This window comes from Loxodonta africana, chromosome 3 (genome assembly GCF_030014295.1).
Source record: "Loxodonta africana isolate mLoxAfr1 chromosome 3, mLoxAfr1.hap2, whole genome shotgun sequence".
Classification (NCBI taxonomy): Eukaryota; Metazoa; Chordata; class Mammalia; order Proboscidea; family Elephantidae; genus Loxodonta; species Loxodonta africana.
The window spans coordinates 61,236,179-61,264,025 of NC_087344.1; the positions used below are offsets into that span (position 1 = coordinate 61,236,179).

Here is a 27,847-nt window from a genome sequence, read left to right on the forward strand (position 1 = left end):
TTTCCTTGCTTAGAACCCACCAAGGTCTCCTCACAGCCTTTGAATAAAATTCAAATTTACTCCAGCAAATACACAGGCTTCTAAATCTGGCTTCTGCCCACTTCTCTAGCTTTACTTCCCAACAATTCACTATCCTGAGCTCCAGATATACCAAACACAGTTTCCCAAATGCGCCAGGCTCACTCAAGCCTTTGTGTCTTCTGTCTGGAAGATCCTTGCCCCTTCCCTACCTGGTGAACTCTCCTCAGCCAATAAGATTAAAAGCAAGCTTTGCTTTGTCTAGGAAGCCTCCTTCCTTGGCTGTCCTTATCCTCTCATCGCAGTTAGGTGCCTGTCCTCCGTGTCTTCCAACAACGGAGTGCACACCTTGGTCATGGAACTTGTCATCATAGTCACTGACAGTACAGTGCAGTGACTAAGCACATGGACTGTGTAGTCACAGAGCTTGGGTTGCATATTGACTTTGCCACTTAATAACCAAATAACCTTGGACAAATTACATAAATTAAACTTCATAACCCTCATCTGTAAAATGGAGTTAATAATAAAAATACCATCAGATAGCGCTGGCTTTGAGATTACACGTGACATAGCAGGGGAAGCACATAGCAGGGGAACTGGCATAAAGTAAATCCTAACAATCTTCCTACAGACTGAGCCCTCCTCCCTTCCATCTCCTCTTCTGCTGGTCTCCAGCAACGAGCATCTTAACTTACAGGCACTGCTACTCCAGGTTGCCCAGTCATGCTACAGTGGGCTCCCCCTCATTTTTAATCTTTAGCTCTGACCTGATGCCTAAGAGGAAATGGGGAAAGTGGGCTGAGGAGCATGGTCTGGCCCCACCAGTCTTGAGGCATAAATCTATTCCTCTCCTGCTCAGTGATAAGAAGGATGCTCAAAGGTCTCTGTTAACTCTGAAGTCTTTAAACCCAGGCTGGAATAATGACTCACAATGAGCAAGGTGAAATGAACAGGCATAAAAGTAAAAATGCAAATTTGGGCTAAAAAAGTCAGCACAATCATATTTGGCCAGATAGGTTTTAAAAATGAACTCAATCTAAACAAATTTGTCATATAATTGTTGGAAATGTTAACACACTCAGGCCATCTGACTAGAAGTCAGGTGTCCAGAGTACAGAAGCGACAGTCCTACTATACCAGGCAGTGGTCAGACCACATTTAGCATGTCACCTTCAGGTCAGGATACCACACTTTAAAAAGCACGTGACAAACAGTGCATCCAAAGGAAGGGGATAATAAATGGCAACAGCACTGCATGGGGAACAGGTAGAGGCACCATGGTCATTTAGTTTAGTGAACAAAAAACTGAGGGAGAACAGCACAGGTGACTTCAAACATCTGAAGAGCTGCCATGTGCAAGCAGTGTGAGGCTTCCATGGACGGCTCTTGACAGGATAACCAGGACAAGTAGGAGGAGTTACAAAGTATCAGATCTTGGCCTAAAGTTAGAAATCAGTCAATGTTGAGCAATCCAGACAAGCCTTGACTCCCTTCTGAAGAAAACTGCCCTACACACAGCACCTGCTGAGGGATCAGTCTCATTTATAGATAATGGCATCTCACACCACTTTAACTGGATCAGAAAGGGACATCTCATCAAGAGAGCTCCAGGCCTAGGCTGGACAGTGACCTACGAAGTATCTTGGCAGGTAAAGATGGGCGGGTACAATCAGACTCTCTTGGGTATCCGGTCTAAGAAAGCCAGGAGAATATGGTAGCGAGCAGTGGGAGTTGAAGAAGAATTTTTGCCACAAGGTGGAGATAACAAGCCATGAGTGGTTCAAGCCAAATAAAATTATGAGGAACCAGGAACTATGAATGAGCAGACAGTATCAGTGAGAAAAAAAATACAGAGCTGAAAGAAAGAAAATCGCAGATTGGAACAGAGAGAAACAGATGTCATAAGAGGAAGACACAAAGAGACTAAGCCCATTACAGCGACCAAGAAAGAGGTCAGTACTGCAAGCTACCTTGGCTCCTATAACCCTTCACTTCCCACTTAGTCCAAGTACACTCTCATAAACAAACTCTCCTTTTTTCTTAAGGTACATTAGTGACTGTCTAAGTCCTTGTAACCAAAAAAACTAGAATATCAACTCCTAAAACTATTGAAGTCAAGCAGCCATGTAAGATACAACTATTGGTCTCTACTTCTCTGGAGGAAAAGAGCAGGAAGGAAACTCAAGACTCAGAGAAGAAGCCAGTCTACAGGACTGTCTACATGAACCATGGCCACCTCCACCCTGAGACCAGAAGAACGAGATGGTGCTAGCTACCACTATCGAACATTATGATCAGGACCACAATACATGGATCCTGATAAAAAGTGAGAAAAAGTACAGAACTTCAAATCTTCAAAAATATCCAGACTTAATAGACTCATTGAGACAGGAGGAATCCTGGAGACTACTACTCTGAGATATTCTTTAAACCCTGAACTAAAACTATCCCCTCAAGTCATGTGTTAGCTAAACAGTAGGTTAGCTCATAAAGTAATGAATATCCCCTGAGATAAACTTAAATATTAAACCAATAATATCCCTTGAAGTCTTCTTAAAACCAAACAAGAGTAACTAGTAAAAAATGTCTGCCTTGAGCATTATGCTCTTTTAAGAACTATCTACATGGGATCAGTGAAAACAACTCGAAACATTAGGGAGGAACTTTAGGTTGCACTGAGTTTATGTTAATGGGGAGGAACAACTCAGAAAAGGGGGATGACAATGGTTGCACAACTCAAAGGATATAATTAATGTCACTGAATTGTACATGCAGAAACAGTTGAATTGGTGTATGTTTTGCTGTGTATATTCTCAACAATAAGATAAAATTTAAAAAATGCTAATAATGTAATGAATATCACCCTTGAGTACAGAGCTCTTTTAAAAAATTGTCTATATGAGACCAAATGGCCAACAAATACCTAAAGCAAAGTATAGATGAGAAGTTTGGGGGGCTGTGAGACTAGGTCAATGGGACTAGAACATCTAGAGCTGGAAATCATGAGAATGTTGATACAATGTGAAAACTGTAACCAATATCACTGAACAATATGTGTAGAAATTGTTGAATGGGAACCTGTTTTGCTGTGTATACTTTCACTGAAAATACAGTATTAAAAAAACAAAAACAAACAAACCAAAAAAAAGAAAAAAATCAAAGTTTCCAGTGGTAGAGAGAGCTGACTTGAGTGCCCGTACTCTTCCATGTGAAAAGCCATGCTGCTTGAACATGGGGCAGAGAAGATCTGAGAGGATACCTCTTCAGGGTGGGCAAGTGGACCAGATGACCTCTAAGGGCCTTACGGTTCAGTTGGCCTGAGTTATCACATTAGTCATAATCCTTCCATGGTTTGTTTTTTAAAGCAGTTCCACAAACTTAGCCCATTTATCATCATAACTGCCCCCACAATGCAGACACGGAAGAGATGATAAGCTTGGAGTTGGATAGGTGTAGTGGAGAGAAGGGAATGTTCCATAAAAGCAATGGAACGGAGGCTCAGGGAGGTTAAATGACTAGCCCAAGGTCATGTAGCCGGTAAGAGGTAGAGCCAGGATCTCCAAACTTCCAGGTACTTTTTCTTTAATTCTGTGCAACTCTCCTTCACTCAGGTTTTCCTTTTGCCATGAAGTCTCCCTGATCCCTGACATGTCAGCATAGACCCCTGTGCCACAGGAAAATCTAAGAGACCCCACAGTTGCCCCATGACCCCAGTTCTCTCCTTACCGAGGTGCTTCTGCAGGAAGGCCAGCATGGCCCGCACCACGATCTCCTGACCTTCATAGGGGTCCAAGCTCCCACGAGTCTGAGAGAAGAATTTACCAATCAAATTGCCAGTCACAAAGGCAAAGTCAGTTTGACTCCGATGAACAGACCCACTAGAACAAAAGGAAAACAAGTAATTGGTAGGGTTCAGGGGCTGGGGTGCACACGTATTTGTTAAGCTTTACATGTATTATCTCACCTAATTTTCACAACTATATAAGGGAGGTATTTACCTTTTGACAGAGAGGAATCTGATGCTCAGAGAAGTGAAACGATCTGCCCAAAGTCAAACAGCTAGGAAGGGATGGAGCCAGGATTTTTAACCCAGGTGTGCCTGGCCTTCAAAGCTGGCTTATCCCCTGGACCACACTGCTTGACAGTGCAGGGAGGAGGGTGAGTCAGCTGGACAGGGATAGCAGCAAAGAGGGGAGGTCCAGCACCTGCCATTCCTACACTGTTAGAGCCTATGAGACCATGGCTTCTACCTGGTGACTTCTAAGCATTCACAAAACATAAGCTCCTACTTCAGAGCCACATCATAAACAGAGAAAAAAAAATTACTTGCCTTCATTTAAAAAATCAGAAAAGTGAATGCAAGCACACGTTAAAGGGGGTTTCTGAATTAAAACTTAAGTCCTTTGACATCAATACATTGAATTTTCAGGCGAAATCCTGACTAGGTTCATTTGGCTAAATTACTCCTAACTAAACTTATTAGTCAACTCAATGGGGAGGCGAAATCTAAATGTTAAACTATTTGTTTGATGTCATACAGAAAAACTGACTTTAAACAAAATGCATTATTTAAGGCACACAAAAAAGCGTTCAAAATAATATAATGGATACTTGGTATCCAGCACCTAACTTAAGAAATAATACATTACCAATAGTTAAATCCCCTTCGCATATCCCTTCTCAGCTGCTCTCGCCTCCCTTCCCTCCAGAGGTCAAATCACCCTGAATCTGACTGACTCGGGCAACTTTTAAGTAGTCCTCTGAGTGCCATGAAATCAAAATGAAAGATAGGTTAGGGGCTGACCCCAAAGAAGAAAGCCTGGCCCAGGTGAGCAAGAGAAGATGTCGTTAACTATTGAGCAGACCCCCAGCATTCAAGGTTACCTGAGTGATTCCAAAGGACCACGGCACGCAGTCACTTGTTTTGCTGAAACAGAAACTGGGATCCCTAAAGCATGTGTGTTTCGAGGCTCAAGTGCAGGTGAGAGGAGTGGGGAAGGACACATGGGGGATTTAACTATTGGCAATGTATCATTTCCTAAACTAGCTGCTGGATACTCAAGTCAGAGAGCTAGTCCATGAGATTTTAGCCCTCCACCTGAAGTTCAAAGCCACTTCCTATATAAATTTCTTAAAGTGACTTAGAACAAATTCTTTCTCTGTGAGAAATGGCTCCCAAAATAAAGCCAACTGATAGTAGTGGTGATGGAAGTGCAGAGAACGTGGTCTCTCTTATTGAGAATATAGATGTTTTATGGGAGAAAACATATGCTAGAGTGCTATCTATGAATTTAGATATTATAAGGCCTTTAAAAATCTGAATGTCAAAGGTCTACCATATCCACACTCTTCGAATGGTCCAATAAAATTCCCAGCTAAGGCTAAAGATCTCTGGAGCCCACCCTTTCTTCTCCAACACGTAACCCCAGGATACCCTCTTCTCAGAAAGCAGCAGGCAAATCCTGTCATGAAATCACGTAAATTAATGAAGAAATCACCGTAGGTGGAGCTAAATAGAGCAGGAGAACAGATATAAAATTGTAAAAGAATTACAGTTTTGAAATTCAGAAGTATTCAGGTACTCTACTAATGGGTAGAAACTTCTGGGTAATCCAGAAGAAATTAAGGGAGCCACAGGTGAGTGGAAAACAGAACACTGTGAGCATGGCCTCGGTGGCTGGGGTTTACTCACAGGACAGTTATGATCTTAGATTGTTCATGCTGGGTGCATATCTTCTTCATCAAATTGATACTCTCCACTGTCTGGAATTTTTCAGTATTGATGAAGAATACAGGGCCTCGGGCCTTGGAGTAAAAGTCACGTTCCAGTGGAAACATCCAAGCATCCAGAGCCACAGCACACCTGGAAAAGAACCAAACAAAACCCAAGCAAGAACAGTGAGCGTGGAGGAGGAAGAGTAGAGTTCTTTCCTTCAGTGAACTGAAGGCTCAGAAAGCCGGGAAGGGGGTGCCAGGGACCACATCCTTCTGTCAGGCTCTAAGACAGGGATCACTTTTACCTGTCACCAAAAAAAGCAACCAAACCTGTTCTCGTCAATTCCGACCTAAAATGACCTTATAGGACAGAGCAGAACTGCCCCGAAAGGTTTCCAAGGCGCAGCTGGTGGATTCTAACCACTGACCTTTTGGTTAGCAGCCATAGCTCTTAACCACCACACCACCAGGACTCCACCTGTAGCCAAGGATCCTTTTAAATTTTAAACTCTCTGACCACAAGGATCAGATCTTCTCCATCTTCTGGATCTACTTGCAGGTGACTGACTTGATTTACAGAATGACACTTTGTTCATTCAATCATTCATTCACTCAACATTCATTGAGTACCTACTATGTGCTTAGCCCTGGGCTGCGGATATGGAAATAAGTAACATAATTCTTGCTCTCCATGAGCCCTCTCTCTAGCAGAGGACACGGAACAGACAACGCAGTATAACAATGCAGCTAAGTGCCCTCATCATACAAAGTGCCACGAGAGCCCGTAGTGTACACGGCACAGGAGGTTAGGGAAAGCTGGTGCTACAACTCAAGAGACCTGGCCAGCTTGTGAGGCAGCAATCTCTGTCACCAAAGGCAAAACTAAGACCCAAAGACTTGTCCACCTCCTCCCAGAATGCTCCTCCAGTCTTCTCTGTCTCAGTGAGGAACCCTATCATCCACCAAATGGTAGACACACAAACGAAAAACGTTGATTCCTTTCTTTACATCACATATCACTGAGTCCTGCAGACTCTCGAATACACCCTGACTCCACTCACTCTCCCCACCCCACTCCCTCCATCCTAATACAGATCTGTCATCTCTCATCTGGATTCTGAAATAGCTTCCGTCTAATTTGCCTCCGTGTTTCATTCTTGTCCTGCTACAATCCAGTCTTCAAGTAGTAGCCAGAGGAATCTTTTAAAATGTAAGATTTTTAGAAAATGTATGTAAGATTGATTTTTCTCTGCTTAAAATCTTTCAATGGTTTCCCATCATACTTAGAATAAAATCTAACTGCTTATCTCTGGTCACATGGTGAGCTCTTCCCCGACGCACTGTGCTCCCCTCGCACTAACACAGCAAGCTTGTTTCCACCTCAGCCTTTGCCTTAGCTGTTCCCTCTGGCTGGAAGGCCTCCCCCTGGGCCTTTTTATGGCTGACTTCTTTGCCATTTGGGTCTTGGCCTGCGTCACATCTCAGAGAAGCCTCCGGACACTCTAGCACATCAGCCTGTTTTATTCTCCTCATTGCACTTGGAGGCTGGGGATTTTATTTTTGGTCAATTTATTTACTAGTCTATCTCCTTCCACAATAACATAATTCCATGAAATCAGAAACCTTGTTTTCTTGTTCACCACTGAATCCCCAGCCCCCAAAACTTGTGTAAAAATACTTGCTGAACAAATGAATACTGTATGGAGCTAACAGCAGCATCACTGGAAAACTCACCGAAACTGGGTTTCCTTGGCCAAAGCCAGAATAGCTGTGGCCCCTCCAAATGAATGTCCCATCACAGCCACACGGCTCATGTCAATGCTGCCCTGAGGAAAGTGAAGAACTTAGCCAAGTCAGAAATGCAAGGCTCCTTCTATACGAATTCCTCAGGGGCAAGAGGAATAACCAGTGAGGCAATGAGGCAGAAGGCACAATACAGTGGGTGAGTCCTCCAAAACCACACCATCGAGAACCTCTTGCCTACTGGAAAGCAGCCAGCCAGGCAATCCGTAGACTGAACAGCCTTCTGTAGGCAGGGATCCTGAGTACCATGTTTTTCGTCTTTATTTCTGTAATCTTACCATCTGCAGTGGGTTGAACAGCGCCCCCCACCCCAAATTCATATCCATCCAGGACCTCAGAATGTGAACTTATTTGGAAATAGGGTCTTTGTAAATATAATTAGTCAAGGGATTGCAAGAGGAAATCATTCTGGGTTCAGGGTAGACGCTTAAGTCAATGACTGGTAAGAGAAAAGAAAGGAGAGGGATATTTGGACAGAGGCAGAGGGAGGTCACGTGAGGACAGAGCCGGAAATGGAAGCTATGCTGCCCTAAGCCAAGGAACACCAGGAGCCACCACAAGCTGAAGTGGCAAGGAAGGATTCTCCCCTAGAGCCTCCAGAGAAATCATGGCCCTGCTGACACCTTGATTTCGCCTCCAGAACAGTGAGAGAATGAATTTCTGTTGTTCTAAGCCACCAGGTTTGTGGTAATTTGTTACAGTAGCCTGAGAAACTAATACAGAAGGCAGAAGTCTGACAATCATGTTCTTCATCTTTATTTTTATGACCTTTACCACTTAACAATACCTGGACTAAGATAGACATCCAAATATCTGTTAAAAAATAAATGGAGAAAGATGATGTAAAATCTAAACCACCTCTTCAATCTGAGCGTGTACTAAGAATGAGAATTCTCCCCATCCTCCAGGATCCCTACCTTATGAACCGGTTCGTAAAGGAGGAGGGAAGGACACAGGGGCCGAGTCAAGGATGGATGTGGGGAGCTCCTGCTGCCTAGTCCACTTTGCTCTGGAGCAAGGACTGACTGTACAGAAACCAACTCAGGGTCTACTTCCTCTGGGTACCTGTCCTAATTTTCATCTAAAGCCTGGGTGAGTGGGTTGAGGGGAGAGAAGGTCTGCTGGCTCTAACATGGTCTGTAAGTATCTATTTCTGGTTGTCCCCAGAAGCCTTCAGGGCATGGTTATATAAAAAGCCACTGCAGCTGCCTCTAAGGGGCTCAGGAAATCTCTCCAGGCTTTGCTGCCCAGCCTTTGCTCTGACCCCTTGCTTTCCTCTGCTCGTCCCAATTTCTCTCCCAAAACTTTGTACCCAAGTTATCCCTCTTTGCTCAGCATCTTCTGATCATCAACCTGGATGGATCAGTGTTTTCATTTTTTTTAATTTTCTTATTCCTTTATTGTGCTTTAGGTGAAAGTTTATAGCTCAAGTTAATTTCTCATATAAAAATTTATACACATATTGTTTTGTGACATTAATTGCAATCCCCACAATGTGACAGCACACTCTGCCTTTCCACCCCAGGTTCCCTGTGTCCATTAGCCCAGTTCCTGTCCCTTCTTGCCTTCTCATCCTGCCTCCAGATAGGAGCCGCCCATTTGGTCTCATGTATCTGACTGAACTAAGAAGCATATTCCTCATGTGTATGATTTTTTCTTTTATAGTGCTGTCTAATCTTTGAAGAGTGGGCTTTGGGAATGATTTCAGTTCTGGGTTAACAGACTATCCGGGGGTCATAGTTTCGGGGCTCCTCTAGTCCCTGTCAGACCATTAAGTCTGGTCTTTTTACGTGAACTTGAGCTCTGCTCCACGCTTTTCTCCCAGTCCCTCCGGGACTCAGTTGTGTTCCCTGTCAGGGCAGTCACTGGTGGTAGCAGAGTATTTTTTTAGCTTTTTAAACATAGGCTAATTTATTCATATAATTCTAAAATCAAAGGTATACAGAGAAGCCTCCTACCACCCCATTTCCTATCCACATAGTTGTCTACCTCCTACCCCCAAATGGGTAACCACTCTTGTGTGTCCATGCAGTGGTTCCTCATGAATACACAAGTAAACATGAATGTGTATACACTTTACCCCCTTTTCACAGAAGGGGTACTGTGTCTTATTCTTTTGCCTAACAATGTTAGTACGTACAGAGCTTCCTTATCATCTTCTGCAGCTACATTTGATTTCATCATGGTATAGCCAGCTAGCTGATCACCAGACTTGTTCCTCTTCCTCCAGAACATGCAACTAGATCGTATCTTCCAGCTTCCCTTGCCGTTACATGTGTCTTTGTGACTGAGCTTTAACAAATAGAATATGAGCAAAATGATATCTCCACTTCCAGACCCGGACCATAAAAAACTCCCTTGTACAAACCTTCATGCTCATTCCTGTTCTGCTGGCTTACTGTACACGGTGAACTTGGGTTTCACAGGTTGAAGAGGGGAGAGCCGTAAGATGAAAGGAGCTTGGGTCCCTGATACGCTTCTTGCAGAGGGCCACCTATTCTCGACTTTATGTGGGAAAGAAATAAATTTCTACTGTGTTAAGCCACTGAGATTGGGGGTTTATATGCTATAGCAATTACCATGACCCCAATTAATATATCCATTGTACCTTAATCTATTAAACCAGTCCCCTTACTGGTGTGGACATTTAGGTTATTCGGTGCAGTGAATTACTTAATATGGCCCTTCTAGTCACAGTCTTTCTAACTCCTACCAAATGACTGAGTAGGACTATACAAATGAGGTACTTATGGCCCAATAAGCAGACTGGATAGTTTGCTGATAACCTAAATAAGATGCATGGCACCCTTGTGAGAGTGGGACCATGCAAGTAAGGTGTATGGAACCCTAACAAGGGGATTGGTCAGTTTTGCCATTCCACTAGGCATAAAACGAGCCATCCCAGAGGTGGATCTCAACATCACCAAGAAAGAAGAGCCATGAGTAGAGCTTGTCCTTTGGACCCGGGATCCCTGTGCTGAGAAACTCCTAGATCCAGGAGACAGAGAGAGAGAGCTGTAAAACGACAGATGGCAAGAGGCAGTGGCAGAGAAACAGCAGCAGCAGAACCAGAGGACCGGCAGGAGACCAGCAAGAGATGGCATTATGGGATTTCTGGCCCACAGAGCAAGAAAGCTGAGCACCTTCAGGCAGGAAGCTTGCTGACGGAGTAGGGTACCTCTGGGCACTTAGTGGAGCTAGGTTTGCCAACCTGTGGAGCTAGAGCTGAGTGTCTTCTGGCCAAGGCTAACTGGTGGATTAGGGTGCCTCTGGATGCTTGTTGGCAGAGCCAAGAGAACTTTTTAACACTTGCCTGAGCAGCGTAGAAGCCAAGAGGCCAGAGAGAGACGTGCCTGCGGGAATGGCTGAGAAGAGGCTGCCCTGATGGAAGAACAATACCCTGAGTGTTCCTGAGCCTGAATTGTAACCTGTTACTTCCCTAATAAACCCAGTAACTGTTAGTATGGTCTGTGAGTTTTGTGTGGCCACTGCAACAAATTATCAAACCCAGCAGAGAAGTAGAGAGTGCTGTGGAAGGGACAGTTGGTATAAGAACTGGTAAAATGGTTGGAGGGTGGAGGCATGTCTGACCTCCGCCTCATACGAATCAGCCTTAGGCTATTAATCTTGATTCTTCATCCCCCTTGTGAAGTTAGGAGGTCAGATGCCTCCGCCATGACATTTTTACAGGTTACTAGCAATCTTTTGCTATCACAAACAACACTGGAATGAATAATCTCGTACATACATCATATTGCATGTGTGCAGGTATCTGCAGGATAAATTCCCAGGACTGCAAACTGCTGGGTCAAAGACTATGTGCATTTGTACTGTTGACAGCTATTGCCAAATTGCCTTTAATGGGGCAATTTGTACTCTCACCAGCAATGTAGGCAAAGACTACCGACTTCCCCACAGCTTTGTCAACATAGCAAGTAATCAATTTTTGGATCTCACCCAATCTGATAGGTAAAACTTATCTTTTTAATTCTGTATGTCCCTGCAAGGCTGCCTTGCAACTATTCAACTGTCCTGCCATTTCCTAATGTCTGTCTCAGGCTCACAGGCGTGCAGGCCTGGACTTGAGTGACCTGGGCCCAGTTTGGCAGGGATTGAAGATACACAGCTAATAGTTGGTACAGTACCCTAGATTTCAGGTTCTGCCTTATCTACTAGCCATCCAAGCAGATGCTCTCCCTGGAAGACTTGACCAGAGCCTTAAAAAGATATTTCCTGAAGGGGCACACAGCACAGGCTTTGGGATCAAAAAGTCCCTGTTTAAAGTTTGACTCTACCACTTACTTAGCTGAGTAACCCTGGGTGGAAACAGCCTCTTTGGTCCTTGGTTTCTTTCTACATAAAAAGGTAATAAATAACATTTCATAAGTTTGTGTAAGGCGCTCTTATCATAAAACAGTTATTTTTTTTACATATACCATCCTTATTCATACAACAGTCCCTGGATCCAGCTACACTGGCCTAAAGCCAGTCTGCCTTTGGTCTTCCCAATTACGTGAGCCAATAACTCTCTGTTAGTGGTTATAACCAAGAAAGTCCCGATAAATACATTCATTCCAGCTAAAACCAAATTCTGCCATACCTCGAAGGGTACCAGATCCAATCCACCAGGCAAGATGTTGAGGACAGTTCGCCCAGCAGTGACGTCTTGCAGGATCCTCAATACCCGTATACATTCACTCACCCTCTGATGCACCTGCAACAGAGACAGTCCCAATGGGAGCTGGAACACTACACGACCAGCCAGGGAGAATCTTACACAGGGCCAAGGATGTTTGCCCACCCACATCTCAGCAAGGACTACGGGCCCCATCATCCGAGAAAGCCTCAGCTCCTTCCCAGCCCCGTGTTGTTTTGCTGTTAGCTGCCGTTGAGTCGACCCCCACTCATAGCAACCCCATGTGTGCAGGGCAGACTGCTCCACAGGGCTCTCAAAGTTGTGACCTTTCAAAAGCAAATCACCAGGCCTGTCTCCTGAGGCACCGCTGAGTGGATTCAAACCACCAACCTTTCGCCTAGCAGTTGAGCACTCAACCCTTTCCACCACCCAAGGATGCCTACAGCCCCCAGAAGCACCACCTAACAGTATAACGGAGTCAGCCAGATGTTTTTCAGACTCTACCTTCCTACTGTTAAGGCTGTCAGGGGGATCAAATGAGATAATGTATAAGGAAGTGTTTTGAAAACGAAAAGAAATAAAGCGCATTATTGTAAATCTAGCTTGCAGCCACCACCTGTCTGTCAGGGGAGGTTTGCGTGTTGCTATGATGCAACAGGTTTCAGCACAGCTTCTAGAATAAGATGGGCTAGGAAGAAAGGCCTGGTGGTCTACTTCCAAAAATCAGCCAGTGAAAACTCTGCGGGTCACAATGGTCTGACCCACAACCCATCCTGGGGATGGTGCAGGATTGGGCAGTACTTCGTTCCGTTGCACGTGGGATTGCCGTGAGTCAGGGCCAAGAGGATAGCAGCTAAAAACAACAACAAAACTGGATTTAGAGGGCACACTTATTGTTTTTGTCTGCTTAGCAGCTCTCCTCCTTCTCCTGTATTTCTGGTGGGGACTTTCAATTTTGGTACAAGTAGTCCCCAACTTGCGACACATACGAGTTATGCATGAACTACAATTATGACCATCCTTCTTTTTTTGTTAACATAACGTCCATAAAACTGGAGAAGCAAGAAGTGCCAATGTTGAAGCTCTAAGTTTATACGTAATGTTTCCAACCTCCAAAGACAAATAAAAGTTCAGATTTATAAAGATACTGATAATAAAAGGCACAAAGAATGAAAACTATAAAAAAAAAAAGAGGTATTCGACTTATGTCAGAACAAACTTACAATGGAGTCGTGAGAACGGAACCCCACTGTATGTCAGAGACTACCTGTACTTTTCTCTAGCCCTGGAAATGCTCCCAGGATTTCTGCAACTGCTGCTTGGGTCAGAGGTAGGGACTGGAAGAACACTCCCAAAATAAGCTCTTTTCTCTCAGATGGTAAGGCTGAACATATGCAAGCTCAGAGCTGTCAAGAGCTGTAGTTCTAACCTCATAAAGTAAGCCAGTTTGCAGATGAGGCCAACCAGCAGAAGAAACGGAGCTGAGAAATGAAGAGAAAGCCCTGATGGCATTCGTGTCTGGTGTCAACGGTTTTGCCTTTCCTACAGCCTGCTTATATGAGCCAATCAATTTCCTTTTTTGCTCAAGCAAACTTAAATTGGGTTTCTATCACTTGCAAATGAGAGAGTCCCGATTAATACACCATTTCGCCTCACTGATGTGGCAAGTTCAGACTCACAATGATTGAGATTTCAAGAGAGAGAGTGAGCTAAAAGTCTCATTTAGTAAATGTAGTACAGGAAGGACAGGTTTATTAACGTTTTTTTTACCTGACTGGCACAAGCCTACCTGAGGATTCCGAACATGGAATTCCTTCTCCCCTTCCCCAACTTGACGGTATGGGATCCATTCTTCCTCCAGTGACTCACTGATGGTCTGGTTCTCCTCTGGAGCCTTCTTACAGAAATAGGTGGTCGCAGCTGACTGGTCCCTGAAACACACATGCCATCAGAGAGAAGCCAGAAGACACTCCTGAGCTTTCTTTTCTCCTTTAATAACTTCTCTCTTTGGGCCAAGGCTCTCTGGATCATCCTTTGGCTAGTAGAGGAGATCTAGGGGCATGTATAGTACAGTAGAAAAAATACAGACTTTAGAGGCAGACCTGGCCTTGAACCCCAAGCGAACTGCATCACTTTGGGCATTTAACATCTTTGAACCTTGGTTTCTTCACCTTTGAAATGGGGATAATATCTGCCTTGCATGGTTGTGAGGTTCAGAAATAATTATCAATAGGTGACTAGCCTATATCCTAGCCCACTGCAGGGACCGAATTCAAAATAGGTCACTATGACTGTCATCACTCACCTGTGCTCTGCCACAGCAACCACAAAGCCACGGGAGGCCAGTTCCATGCAGAAAGCCGAATACAATGTCCTACAGATTCAGGAAGGAACAGAGAAAAGTGCTCAAAACAATGGCCCAGCCGTAGCCCCCATTCCTATCATGCTCCACTCTAGTGGCCATCTCAAAAGTTTGAATGGAGGGAGTTTCATGTGGGGCAGCTCTTGTTGAGGTGCTCTCTCCAGCCAGCACACCCTTCTCTCACCAAGGCTCCAAGTCTCATACCCTAGGAAGCACTCGTAGAGCAATCCGTTGTGCTTTCCAACTCTATGGAAACACTGACTCATCTCTTCTCTTGAAATGCAGTTTGGCTACTTCAACAATGGCATTTTTATTGATTACATATCTGTATATCTCCCAAATAAGCTGGTAAACTCTTTGAGGACAGGGACCTTGGCTAATTCTTTAATATGCAATTCAATTGTGATTTACTGTGTGGACTTTCTGTTTGTCTCCCAACTTTGGAGAAAAAAAAAAAATGTATATACATACACACACACGCACACACACACATATACATACATATATGGAAACTGCTGCTAATTGCCTACACCAAACACCTATTTCTCCCTTCCTCCTTAGTAACAGGATCCAATTTTCAGCTGAAGACACTGTCACTATATCAAAATACTACATTTCCCAGCATCCCTTGCAGCTAGTTTAGGTGATTAAGTTCTAGCCCAGCATGGTCCAATAAAAATATAATGCTACCTTCATATATAATTTCAAATTCTCTAGTAGACACATTTAAAAAAGTAAAAAGAGCGGGGGAACAACTCAGAAAAGGAAGATGAGAATGACCGCACAATTCGAAGGATATCATCACTGTCACTGAATTGTACAGGTAGAAACTGTTGAATTGGTGTATGTTTTACTGTGTATATTCTTAACATCAACAGCAAAATAAATAAATAAAAAGTAAAAATAAACAGGTGGAATTAATCTTAATATTTATCTAACCCAAATATCTAAAATACTATCTTTTCAATATATAATCAAAATTTTAAAATTAATGAAATATTTTCCTTATGAACTCTTTGAAATCCAGACTATAGTATATATTTACAGCACATCTCAATCTGAACCAGCCACAGTTCAAGTGCTCAATAGCCACATACGGCTGGAGGCTACCACACTGGACAGGGCAGCTCTAGCTAATGAGTTGTAAGCAGTTGTGCTGTACAGAACTTCCAGGAAGTCTCCTTAAAAAGGAGACTGTTCCCTTCCTGTTGCCTGTAACGAAGATGTAATGGCTAGGGCTAAAGCAGCTACCCTGGGTTATGAGATAATCTTAGAAATGGAAGCTGCACAAAGCAGAGCAAGATTATAGAAGTCTGGCTCTCTGATGACTTCACGGTGCTACCATATCAACTCTGGAGTGCCTGAGAGAGAAATAAACTTTTTATCTTGTTTAAGTCACTATTATTTGGGGGTTTTCTGTTAAATAGAATTTGTCCTAATCCCAGTTCATTCAGGATGGTCAGTTTCTTAAGTGTCTTTTTTACCTTCTCCCAACAGGGGAGGTAGTGAAAGAAATACTGGATTTAAGAGCCACAGAGATTTCTGATTTCTTCCCAGTGTAAACCGTATAACCTTAAGCAAGTCTGTCTTTCTGAGCCTATTTGCTAATCTGTAAAATACGCATCCCTGACCGCCTACCTCCCAGGACTATGGAAGAACCAAACCAGGGAGTGGTGATAAAGGTTTGTTGTATCTAAACGCACACACTCCTCCCTGGGATGGGAAGTTATAGGTCCTTGACCTATGGGAAGAGTTGCAGAGCCCGAATTAACCACTGAAATGAGAAGGGAAACTCTTGTGGAGGGAATTCCACTCGAAGGCAATGGGTTTGTTTTTTGTTTTTTTTTATAATGAGAGGAGGAGCCCTGATGGCACAGTGGTTAAGATCTCACTTGCTAACCAAAAGGTTGACAGTTCCAACCCACCAGCCGCTCCTTGGAAACCCTATGGGGCAGTTCTACTCTGTTCTATAGAACCACTATGAGTCAGAATCAACTCCATAGCTCCATAGCAACGTGTTTTTTTTTTTTTTTTAATAATGAAAGGAACGACATCCCTTTTCCTCCCTATCCTTTTTCTCTGACTTCACTCTGGTTAATGAAGAGTATTTATAACTGGCTCACCTAAGCCTACAGAGGTGTGAAGTCTCAACTCAGGTTCTTAGGCCAAAAAGATCACTCTTAAAAGTTGTGTGCTTCCCTGCTCTCTATATAAAATACCTGTGGGGCTTAGGAGGGGATGCTTCTTAGTTTCCCTTCCCTATCAGACTATAATCTTCCCGAGAGCAGAACTCGAATGCCCAATGCTGGCACAAGCTCTGGCACCTAACAGGCATTCAATTTATTAATAACAAATGGCACTGAAAACTATCTACTTGCCTTTCTAGCCTCATCTCCATGCCTACTGTCTACTTCCTGCTATGTGCTATAGTTACGTGAGGCCCTATCCTGGCTCGCCCAGTGGGTACAAGTTCCCTGAGGGCAGGGACCATGATTTATCTACCTCTGTATGTCCCACCTTCTTCTCATGCCAAGAAGCTGGCACAGAGCAGGTGCTCAATAGTTGTTTGCTAAGTGAGTGAGTGAGAACCCAGCAAAACAGTCTTTCTATGCATTCTTTCATTCATTCAGGAAATATTTGATGAGAATTATTACTTGCCAGGTGCTATCCTAGGTACTGGGAAAGATATAAGAGAGACATGGGCTTTGCCTTCATGGAGTTTAAAATCTAGTAGGAAAGGCAGGTATTAAAGGACTGCACAAAGAATTAAATCATTACAATTATGGAAATGAATGGCAATTATGTATTATGAGATCACATTACTGGAAAATTTATACAGGGACTCAGGATGGGTGTCCCTGAGGCAGTGACATACAAACACCTTGAAGGTAATTAGAAATTAGCCAGGCAAAAGAGGGAGAGGAGGAAGAGAAAGAGAGGAGCAGAACAGCAAATATTGCAGGCAAAGGGAATAGCTATGAAGCACAGCACACATAAAAACCCTGAAGCAGGAAATCACATAGTGCCTTTAAGTAAGTGAAAGAAGGTCAGTTTGTCTAGAGAGCTGGAGGTGGGCAAGCAGCAAGAAACAAGGCTGGCAACATTTGTCTTGGACCTGCTTCCAGGTAAGACCATGTAAAGAGCTGGATTAAGTTCCACGAGCTATTAAAATGTTTTAAGTAGGGGAGTGACATTCCTTCATCCATCAAATATTTATTAAGTACTTACTACATGCAAGCAGAAACCCTGGTGGTGTAGTGGTTAAGAGCTATGGCTGCTAACCAAAAGGTCAGCAGTTTGAATCCACCAGGCACTCCTTGGAAACCCTATGAGGCAGTTCTACCTATGAGTTGGAATCGACTCGACAGTAATAGTTTTTTTTTTTATATGTGAGGCATTGTTCTAGGTGTGGGAATGACAAGATCTGGTTTTGAAAGAGAGCTCTACAGCTGTAGTGTAGACAATAGTTTAGGGGGTAAGGAGGCAAGAATAGATGCCTTTGAGATGTAGAACACTCTGGGACATAACTAGACTCTATATATGTTGATGGATGAAGATATACAGAGAACATTCACAAGCTTAAATTGGAACACATGTACTACAGATATTAAGTACTATAACACACAGGTGCAGAAATAAGAATTCACAGAAAGAATTCTGAATAAATACTGAATTATAAAACTCAGTTTCTTGAAGTCTGGTAAAGTATATCTTACAGTTCAACATCACCATGTTCTTCCATGGAAGGAAATGGAGAGAACAGACCAGCATGTATACCTACTAGGTGCCAATCTAATCGAATCCTCATAAGCAACCCGGTGAGAGTGGCTTCCACGTTGGACAGATGATGAAATCTAGGCTCCGAGAATTCTAAAACTTCACCAAGCTTACACAGAATACAAGTGGTACAGCTGAGACCTGTAGGTCAGATCATGGGTGCAGGGAACAAGCCTATCTTATTACTGCTACACCAGCGCCATGTACACAGTAGTCACTCGATATATGTTGTATAAATGACTATCTGTCTATGAGGCTCAAGCTCCTTCTAGTACTTTTGGGCTGCTACATAAGAAGAAAGCTAAAAGTGTATATTTACATATATGCTGGAATATGAGAAGTGAAGAATATGAAGCTGAGAGAAGAGATGAAAGGGGCATAGGAAAGGCCTTCTAGAGAAGGTGAACCCAATGCTATGGAATGAGGCAGTCAGTAGATAAGACAACTAGCACATTGAAATGTCTATTTCTCTGCCCTTTGAGAATAAGTTCCGAATTAGCAGTTGTCAATAAGCAAGGACTATGACAAAGTCTGGGGGAGAGAAGCTCTTACCTGAAGCCTCCCAGGCCATGGGAGAAGATGATCAAGGGATATCCAGAGTCCTTTGTTTTAAAGGGGCCATTCCAGCTGACAGGCAGACGACAAGATCCTAGCAGAGACATGGGGTATAGTACCTCTGGCTGCCCCAAAGCTGTAATCTCAAGGGCAGCCTAGGCACAGGCACTGGTGAGGGCATGCGTTCCTCACCTCCGGAGAACAACTGTTCCCCCCTGGGTCCCAGGGTGGTTATCATATTCTTTCCCCTTTTTCTTCTCTAGGGAGTGGGAGCACAACAGAATATGGAAAGATAAATCCAAAGGGGCAATACTGAACAACTATGGGGTAAATCCCTGACATGCCACGGCTGCTGGCAGAGCTCCGACAGGTGAGGCCTTTGGGGGAGCTGGATCATTCAGTGTGACCCTACCCAGGAGAGGGGAGAACTGCAGGAGGCTGCATGCTCCTTGATAGCTAAGAATGTTTCTTCGATCTACACAACAGCTGGCACCGAGTGGGTGTAAATACATGCTGAATAAATGAGTAACAGCCACCATTTACAGGACACGTTCTATGTCCCAAGCACTGCACTAGAGTGCTTTACATACATCCACACAACAACCCTAGAAAACAGGCATTTAACAGATGAGAAAAACCAAGGCTCAGACAGGTTAAGTAACTTGCAGAAGGCCCACAGCTAGTAAACTATTAAGTCTGGATTTGAACCCAGGAAAACCTAACTACGAAATCCAAGCTCTTATGTATGTAATTCTCTCCCAGCTCTCCACACTACACTGAGCAAATGAATACCCCACTACCAAAAACAATGCAAACTATAAGGTGCTGTGCCTGCCTGGTGATCTCCCAGGAACACAACCAAGCAATTGGAAAAGCATCCAGGGGTAAGCCAGGCCTTACCCATAGCCAGGTTAAACAGCAACCCCCCCCAGCGCTTATTAAACTGCAGGTAATCAGCCAGGCCAGTGCAGTACTCATAGCGGGGAATCCACAGGGGCTGCTCCGTGGTCTCCACTGCCTCTTGGCAGGGGTAGAAGAGTCGAAAGAAGCTCCCCTGCAGGAAAGAAAAGAGGAGCTGCTGAGAGCAAGAAGCCCAGGCACTACTAGATTTCCCAACAGACACACTCAGCAGATGCCTGGGGTACTAGTAAAGCAGGGCACCAAAATGGGGAAACTTAAGGTTCAATTAATATATCTGAATTTTGCATTCAGAAAACCCAGAAAAAAGCAAGTTTGTATTCAATATACATGTAAGTATTACGTTATTTCAAATATCCAACTGTATTTTGAATTACATCTGGGGGACACCAAAGGATTTTCAGTGCTTGGGCCCTCCCAAGGTTCAAAGCTGGCCCTGAGCTCAGGCCTGGAGGAGCCTCGGGAGCCAGACATTAGACCTCGAGTTGCATGGGGTGGGATCGGTGGGTGACTCAGGCCACTCCTCCAGGCTGGCCCTAAAGAGGCAGCAGCACACTCATTTTACATGGGAGTAGGTGAGGGGTTACCATGAAGTGTGTGCCTCTCACAAGGGAGAGGGCAAGTCCAAGGGCCATCACAGAAAGACCTGGGAACTGACGAGGGAGAACCCAGAAGCCAAAAATGGAGGAGAAAACAGATGGAGGCACGAGAGGAGAAAAGGGGGCTGTCTTCCTACTCAGCTTGGAGAGTAAAGGCCAACGGCATGCAGGCCATTGGTCTTCCTCTCATATACTCAGACTACGGTGAAATCAGAAACCTCTCCAGGATCTGCCCTCAACAGGATCTGAGAGCTGCCTTTGACAACAGAGCCCCCTTTCCACCTAGCTAGAAAAAGAACCCGCTATCTCTGTGTACGGGATGTTTATAATTAGAAAGAGGAAGAAAAAGATCAGGAAAGATAGACCTGGGGTCTGAGAGACAGAATTACTTGGGCTTTATAAGCAAATCCAGACCAGCTCTGACTCAGTTATCTGGGACTGCACAGTCAAACTTGCTAGCATGAGTCATGGTGAGGTGGAAGCAGCAGGGGATAAGCAGGGACAGAGAGAGAGACGCTTACCTGGAGACTCTGACCCTCCATCACATCCCCGCAGCCTACAAGGTGGGGTCCTGTTACAGGTGGAAAGCCCATGGACTGGTTGACTCCCATTTCATCACCAGCTGAATCAAATGACAACTTGAGCAGTGCTCAACTTGATGGCTGGAGGGTGGAACACAGAACAGCATCTTGCTGGTTTCCTCTTAGCTTCCTGTTGCTTACATGAGCCATCTGCCACCCCCTCTGTCGCCTTAACCTCCTCACCAGTCCCTCTTTTATAAAATCACCTTGTACATTACCTACTGTGCTACACTGACTTTGCCAAGGTTTGTTGTTGTTAGGTGCCATCAAGTGGGTACTGACTCATAGCTATCCTATGCACAACAGAAGGAAACACTGCCCCGGCCGGTGCCATCCTTACAATTGTTGCTATGCTTGAGCCCACTGTTGTCACCACCGTGTCAATCCATCTCATTGAGGGTCTTACTTTTTTTCGCTGACCTTCTACTTTACCAAGCATGATCTCCTTCTCCAGGGACTGATCCCTCCTGATAACATGTCCAAAGTATGTGAGACGTAGTCTCATCATCCTTGCTTCCAAGGAGCATTCTGGCTGTAGGGGCTACTTTTTTCTTTCTTTTGGGGGGTGGTTGTGGACACGAGAGCTTCTGTAGTCCTCAAAATCCTTCAACAAGTGTTTATTCCGCACCTATTACGTGCCCAGCACAGGAGTAACTGCTACAGAGACCGTAACACAGAATTTGCTCTTATGATGCTAATATCACAATAATAACCACTAATATCTATTACTTATTGGAGCCCTGGCGGTGCAGCGGTTAAGAGCTCAGCTGCTAACCAAAAGGTCGGCAGTTCAAATCTACCAGGGGCTCCTTGAAACCCTATGGGGCAGTTCTACCCTGTCCTCTAGGGTCACAACAGGCTGGAATCAACTTGAGGGCAATGGGTAATAGCTCTTACTCTGTGCCACCACTGTACTAAGCTCTTTACACACAATACCTCATTTAAATCTCTCAACGGACTCTCTGAGTAGGTACTAGTAGTAAGACCCTATTTTACAAATGAGGAAACTAAGGCATTGGGACACTGAATAACTTTCCCAAGTTACACTGATAATAAGTGGCAAACCCAGGTCTAACTCCCCAACCTGAGCTTTTACCCATTACTGATTCTGCTCCTGGGGAGACTCAGTTACACAAGTCACTGACCTAAACCATGAACTGTGAGTTCAACTGGAATTTCAAGATGAAAGACAATGAGAGTAGTCAAGGAAGGCTACTTGGAAAAGGTGGCACTTTTGCTGGGCCTTGAAAGGTGAGGAAGATTTAGAGAGGGAGAGGAGACGAAGGAAAGCATTTCTAGACAGTAAAGAATATAAGAGCAAAGAAAGGCAGATAGGGAAGAGTATGATGTCTGCAGCAGATCTAACAGTAGTCTTCGACGTGACAGGTATACATGCATCTGATTCATACCTTTCTGATAACGTAGCTGCTTCTTCAATCGGGGCTAATGTCATCACTCCCTGTTCCTCAGTTTCAGCATCCCCAACACCAACATGAGCACCATTTGCTGAACACTTACTCTGTGTCAGGAACTATGCTAGGTGCTTTTCACAAACCAAAAACAAAACAAATCCGCTGCCGTAGAGTTGATTCTGACGCATAGCGATCCTACAGGACAGGGCAGAACTACCCCATAGGGTTTCCAAGGCTGTAATCTTTACAGAAGCAGACTGCCACATCTTTCTCCCATGGAGCAGCTGGTGGGTTCCATCAGATGACATTCTGGTTGGCAGCCAACGGCTTAACCACTGCACCAAAAGGGCTCCAGTACATTTTAAGTCTTCACAAAACATTAGTAATTTAACGAAGCCATGTCTCCCTTACATTATAACCAGTCAAGGTCTCTTTTGTCTTGCACAGATTAAACCCTTTGGCCAAATGGATTCTCTCCTCTCAGGTTTTTTGGGCCTGAGACACCCCTACCAAAGCCAGAGTCTAACAAACAGGGCCAGAAGACACCACAGGGAATAGGTGGGCCTCAAAATGCAGCTGTCCATCTCCCGGTGAGGCTCTATTTGGACTGAGCAGGGACTGCCCCTCTGCCAGCTGTGTAAACTTTTCATCACCAGCTATTTCAGGACGGTGTCCAAGATAAGCACTTCTCCCCTGCTTCCTTTCAAAGGAAGCTCTCTGGACACTTAAAGCTCATTGGTCCGACCCTTGGACTCTGAAGTAAGTGAGGAAATATCACCTTGCCTTTAGAGAAATTAGACACCAAGCCCTCAGGGAACGGGCTGAACAACAAGATGGCAAAGCTAGAAAAGGAGGCAAGACAAAGGGGTTCCAGAGCATTGCAATCGTAATAAAAATAATCTCTCGGTTGTGGAGGCTTTACAGTTACAAAGCACTTTCACAAATATTAACCCAATGGCTCCACAACACAGCCACGGCCAAAGAGAGACACATAGGGCAACTGTCATCTCCATTGTACACGAGGGAGGGCAGTGAGTCCCACAGAGGTTGTGTGATTCGTCGAATCACACACTGAATGAATGGCAGACCTGAACTAGAAGCCGGATCTAGAGAGAAGCCGGTCTGCTGACGACGAGCCTAGGGTTCCTCCGCCGAATGGAAACATGAACCAGGGAGCCTTCTTCCACCAGCACGAAAAACAGGTAAGGTAGGGCCAAAATGAAACGCATCGAAGGTGTGGGACATAAAGAAGTCCGGGTTTCAGAGAGGTGGGGCCAGGAGCTCAGGGTGGGGAATGGGGGCTTAAGACACGGGTGAGGGGGTCCAGGTAGGGCTGTGGAGGCGGTGGAGCTGTGGGGGCTCCGCGAGGGGCTGAGGCCCATGGTGGGGTTGTGAGGGCTGCGTCTTGGGAAAGGAACTCAAGGTGAATTCCAAGGGCGCCGGGAGTAAACGCTGTAGTTAAGGGTAGGCTTAAACGTTGTAGGTGAATATCGGACGCGTGTGAATAGGAAACTGAAAGGACAAAAGACTACTGTGGAGTTCCTCGGATTGGGAGACAAGGAGGCCTCAAACCGGGCTGGAATACGAAAAATTTTGCAGAAAACGAGGCTCAAAACAGAAGCCTTCTGCAATGAAACTTACCCAGTCGAGCTGACCTCTCAGAATCGGCTACAGACGTCTAACGCGACGGAAACGAAAAACCGCCCAGAGTCCGTTGTACCTTGGTAGTTGTAGTTTTCCTAACTCAACGTTAGCGCTCAGAAACATTACCCACCTTTCGGTCCGGAACTATACCTCCCGAGGTGCACCGCGCAAGACGGCACGTTACCAGCCTCTGACTACAATTCCCAAAGTCCCACGCGACTCCACATCGTTGGGCGAAACTGCCCAGGTTCAGGATGCGGTGCGATGCCTCCCCCTAGTGGTCCGAGGAGCTGCCGCCACGATTACAACTCTCGAGCGGAGGGTTATTTTCTACATTTCGATTAGTAAGCGTCCGCCCGATTGTTCTTCAAATAATCCCCAGGCGTGCTTACAAGAGCTACCGGCTTCTGACAATGCAAATTAAGCGCACATACCCTACCAACCTGTACCTTTTGACACCTGTGATTTCCCACTTTCCTTCTCAAGAAACCCACTGGCCGAGAAGGGGGAAGAACTGACAGATAGCTGTCACACACACAACAACAACAACAACGGGGAAGAACTGATCAACCGTCACACACACGGACACATACACACCCCTATCCAGCTCCTTCACCTTAGTGGCCTTATGCTTGCTTTTAGGGACACGATGGTGAACCAGATACGGCCCCTAATAACAATTCACAATCTAGCAGGGGATTCAGACAAATGAACAATTATAGCACAGCGTGATAGTGCTCTAATGGGGAAACACAAGGGGATTGTGGGAGCCTTGGAAACCGGCACCTGCCAAGTCTTATGGGGGAGGAAGCAAGAAGACTTTTTAGAGGAAAAAATGATAAAATTGAGACCTGAAGGAGTAGGTCTTAACTAGGAGTAGGGGGAGTGCAAAGAATATTCCAACAAAGTGTGGAAGGTTCAGTGCTGGCTGGAGCACAGAGTGTAAAGGATGAAATGGAAAGAGACACACCTGGGGAGGAGGTAGGCAGGGTCCCATGATCAAGGGTCCTGTAAACTTCCATAAGAAATTGGATCACTCGGGCAGCTCGAAAAAACTTTGAACAACTCCCTACTGCCTGCTGAATGAGGTTCTAACTTCTCAGCCTGGCTTTCAAGGTCCTCCCCAACCTGTCCCCTCACTTTCCCAGAGGTGTTGCTCAAACTACTCCCTGAAATGAACCCCCTCTCCTCTGCCTTGCCCCAGCCGCATTTACCTCCTCACTATTCTCCGGAGGCATCAGGCTCTCACTGTTACCTCCACACTCTTACTCATGCTGTTCCCCCAACTAAATATTCTCTTCAGTATCTTCATCTTTGTCCTTAGTGGTTGGTGCATAAATCTGAATAATAGTTGGGTTAACTGGTCTTTCTTGTAGGCATGTGGATATTATCCTATCACTGACAGCACTGTACTTCAGGATAGATCTTGAAATGTTCTTTTTGAGATGAATGCAATGCCATTCCTTTTCAAGTTATCATTCCTGGCATAGTAGACCATATGATTGTCTGATTTAAAATGGTCAATACCAGTCCACTTCAGCTCATTAATGCCTAGGATATCAATGTTTATGCATTCCACTTCATTTTTGATGATTTCCAATTTTCCTAGATTAATACTTCATACATTCCACATTCCGATTATTAATGGATGTTTGCAGCTGTTTCTTCTGATTTTGAGTCATACCACATCAGCAAATGAACGTCCCAAAAGCTTGACTCCATCCACGTCATTACAGTCAACTCTACTTTGAGGAGGCAGCTCTTCCCCAGTCGTCTTTTGAGTGCCTGCTGACCTGAAGGGCTCATCTTCTGGCACTATATCAGACAATGTTCTGCTGCTATTCACAATGTTTTCACTGGTTAATTCTTTTCAGAGGTAGACAAGGGATATCTTTGCTGATGTCAGATGGATCCTGGCTGAAAGCAGAGAATACCAGAAAGATGTTTACCTGTGTTTTATTGACTATGCAAAGGTGTTCAACTGTGTGAATCATAACAAATTATGGATAACATTGAGAAGAATGGGAATTCCAGAACACTTATTTGTGCTCATAAGGAACCTGTACATAGATCAAGAGGCAGTCCTTCAAGTTCTCTTTCCTTTTGGCAAGCAAGGTTGTGTCACCTGCACATCACAGATTGTTAATAAGGTCGTTAATAAGTCTTCCTCCAATCCTGATGCCTTATTTTTCTTCATATAGTCTAGTTTCTCTGCTTATTTGCTCATCATACAGATTGAATGAGTATGGTGAAAGGATACACTCCTGACACACACTGTCTTAGGCTGGGTTCTCTAGACAAGCAAAACCAGCAAAAAGTATGAACATATGTATAGAGAGATTTATATCAAGGAAATGGCTCACGTGATGTAGAAGCTGGAAAGTTCCAAGTCAATGGGTCAGGCTGAAGGATTCTCCTGACTTATATAGCTGCAGAGGCTGGCAAACCCAAGACTGGCAGGTCAGACAGCAGGTCTCTGGCTCATAGGCTGCAGAAGCTGACAAAGCCCAAGATTGGCAGGTAAGATGGCAGGTAAGATGCTAGATCAAGTCCCAAGAATCAGAGATCAGATGAACAGGAGCCAGGTGCAGGAGCCACAGCGAGAAAAAGCCAGAGAGCTTTGCCAGAAAGTCCACCTATATTGGATGCAGGCCACACCCCCAAGAAAACTCCCTTTCAGCTGATTGGCTGTTCAAAACAAATCTCATACGGAGGTGATTACATCATTGCACAGCTGTCTAACTACATCATCACTGCTAAACCACTAAGAATCATGGCCCAGCCAAGATGACATACAACCTTAACCATCATACACCTTTCCTGATTTTAAACTGGAACAGTGTCCTGTTACACAGGTAAAATATATGCTTAATAAAGGTCAATAACAGAAACTGTCCTCTATTATTGTTACCATAATAACTCTTCCATTCAAAAATCATTTACTGAGCATCTGACATGTTCCAGGCACTGTATTCAACACTGGAGATAAAGTAATGAGTGTTGCTAGGTGTTGCTGAGTTGGTTCCAACTCATGGCAACCTTGTATATAATAAAGAAACATTTCTTGGTACTCTGCCATGACCACTGGTATGTTTGAGTCCATTATTGTGGTCATTGCATCAATCCATATCCTTAAGGGTTTCCTTTGTTTTCACTGACCCTCTACTTTACCAAACATGATGTTCTTTTCTCATGATTGGTGTTTCCTGATGACATATCTGTAACATTTTCATTGGCTGATTTTTGGAAGTAGATCACTGGGCCTTTCTTCTTAGCCTGTCTTAGTCTGGAAGCTCAGCTGAAACCTGTCCACCATGGGTGACCCTGCTGGTGTTTGAAATACCAGTGGTATAGCTTCCAGTGTCATAGCAATCAGGGGTGGATTAACCAGTAAGCACGATACAAACTGACTTAAGTAAGCAAGATACACATGGGCTTGTGTTTACTTACTAATCTGTAGTGCACAATTTCACATGAGTTTCATCACATCTTTGATGTAGTGAAAAACAGATGGAATTGTGCACTACAGATTAGTAAGCAAGCACAATTAAGCCTATGTGTACCTTGCTTATTGAGTAATCCATCCCTGATAGCAACACACAAGCCACCCACCACAGGTTAATTCCCTGCCCACCTGGTGCTTTTATTCTGGTGAGGATAGACAGAGGATAAACATATAACAAGGTAATTACATACTGTGTGTCTTAGTTACCTAGTTTTTTGCTGCCATAACAATTTGGTGGCTTTAAAGGACAGAAATTTGTTTTCCCACAGTTCTGGAAGCTAAAAGTCCAAATCAGGGTCTTGGTCATGTCATGGCAATT

The 27,847-nt window shown here is 44.4% G+C and overlaps 1 protein-coding gene across 4 annotated transcripts in view; it reads right to left on the reverse strand.

The window, feature by feature from the left end:
• PAFAH2 (platelet activating factor acetylhydrolase 2) overlaps positions 1-24,616 on the reverse strand; it is a 33,841-nt gene extending 9,225 nt beyond the window's left edge. For 2 of the 4 annotated variants that reach the window (XR_010321329.1, XR_010321328.1), the window contains exons 1-9: positions 20,908-23,444; positions 19,770-19,923; positions 18,867-18,963; positions 14,481-14,549; positions 13,965-14,106; positions 12,140-12,253; positions 7,471-7,562; positions 5,714-5,884; positions 3,748-3,899 (exon numbers count right to left, since the gene is read on the reverse strand). Coding sequence is in view for 2 of the 4 variants with exons in the window: in XM_003415404.4 (XP_003415452.1) it covers positions 3,748-3,899; positions 5,714-5,884; positions 7,471-7,562; positions 12,140-12,253; positions 13,965-14,106; positions 14,481-14,549; positions 18,867-18,963; positions 19,770-19,923; positions 20,908-20,997 (1,081 nt within the window). In the remaining 2 variants the exon portion in view is untranslated. Of the gene's footprint in view, positions 1-3,747; positions 3,900-5,713; positions 5,885-7,470; positions 7,563-12,139; positions 12,254-13,964; positions 14,107-14,480; positions 14,550-18,866; positions 18,964-19,769; positions 19,924-20,907; positions 23,445-24,020 lie in introns of those variants that run through there. The other 2 variants (XM_003415404.4, XM_023554383.2) reach the window with 2 other exon arrangements.
• Positions 24,617-27,847: the final 3,231 nt, after the last annotated feature.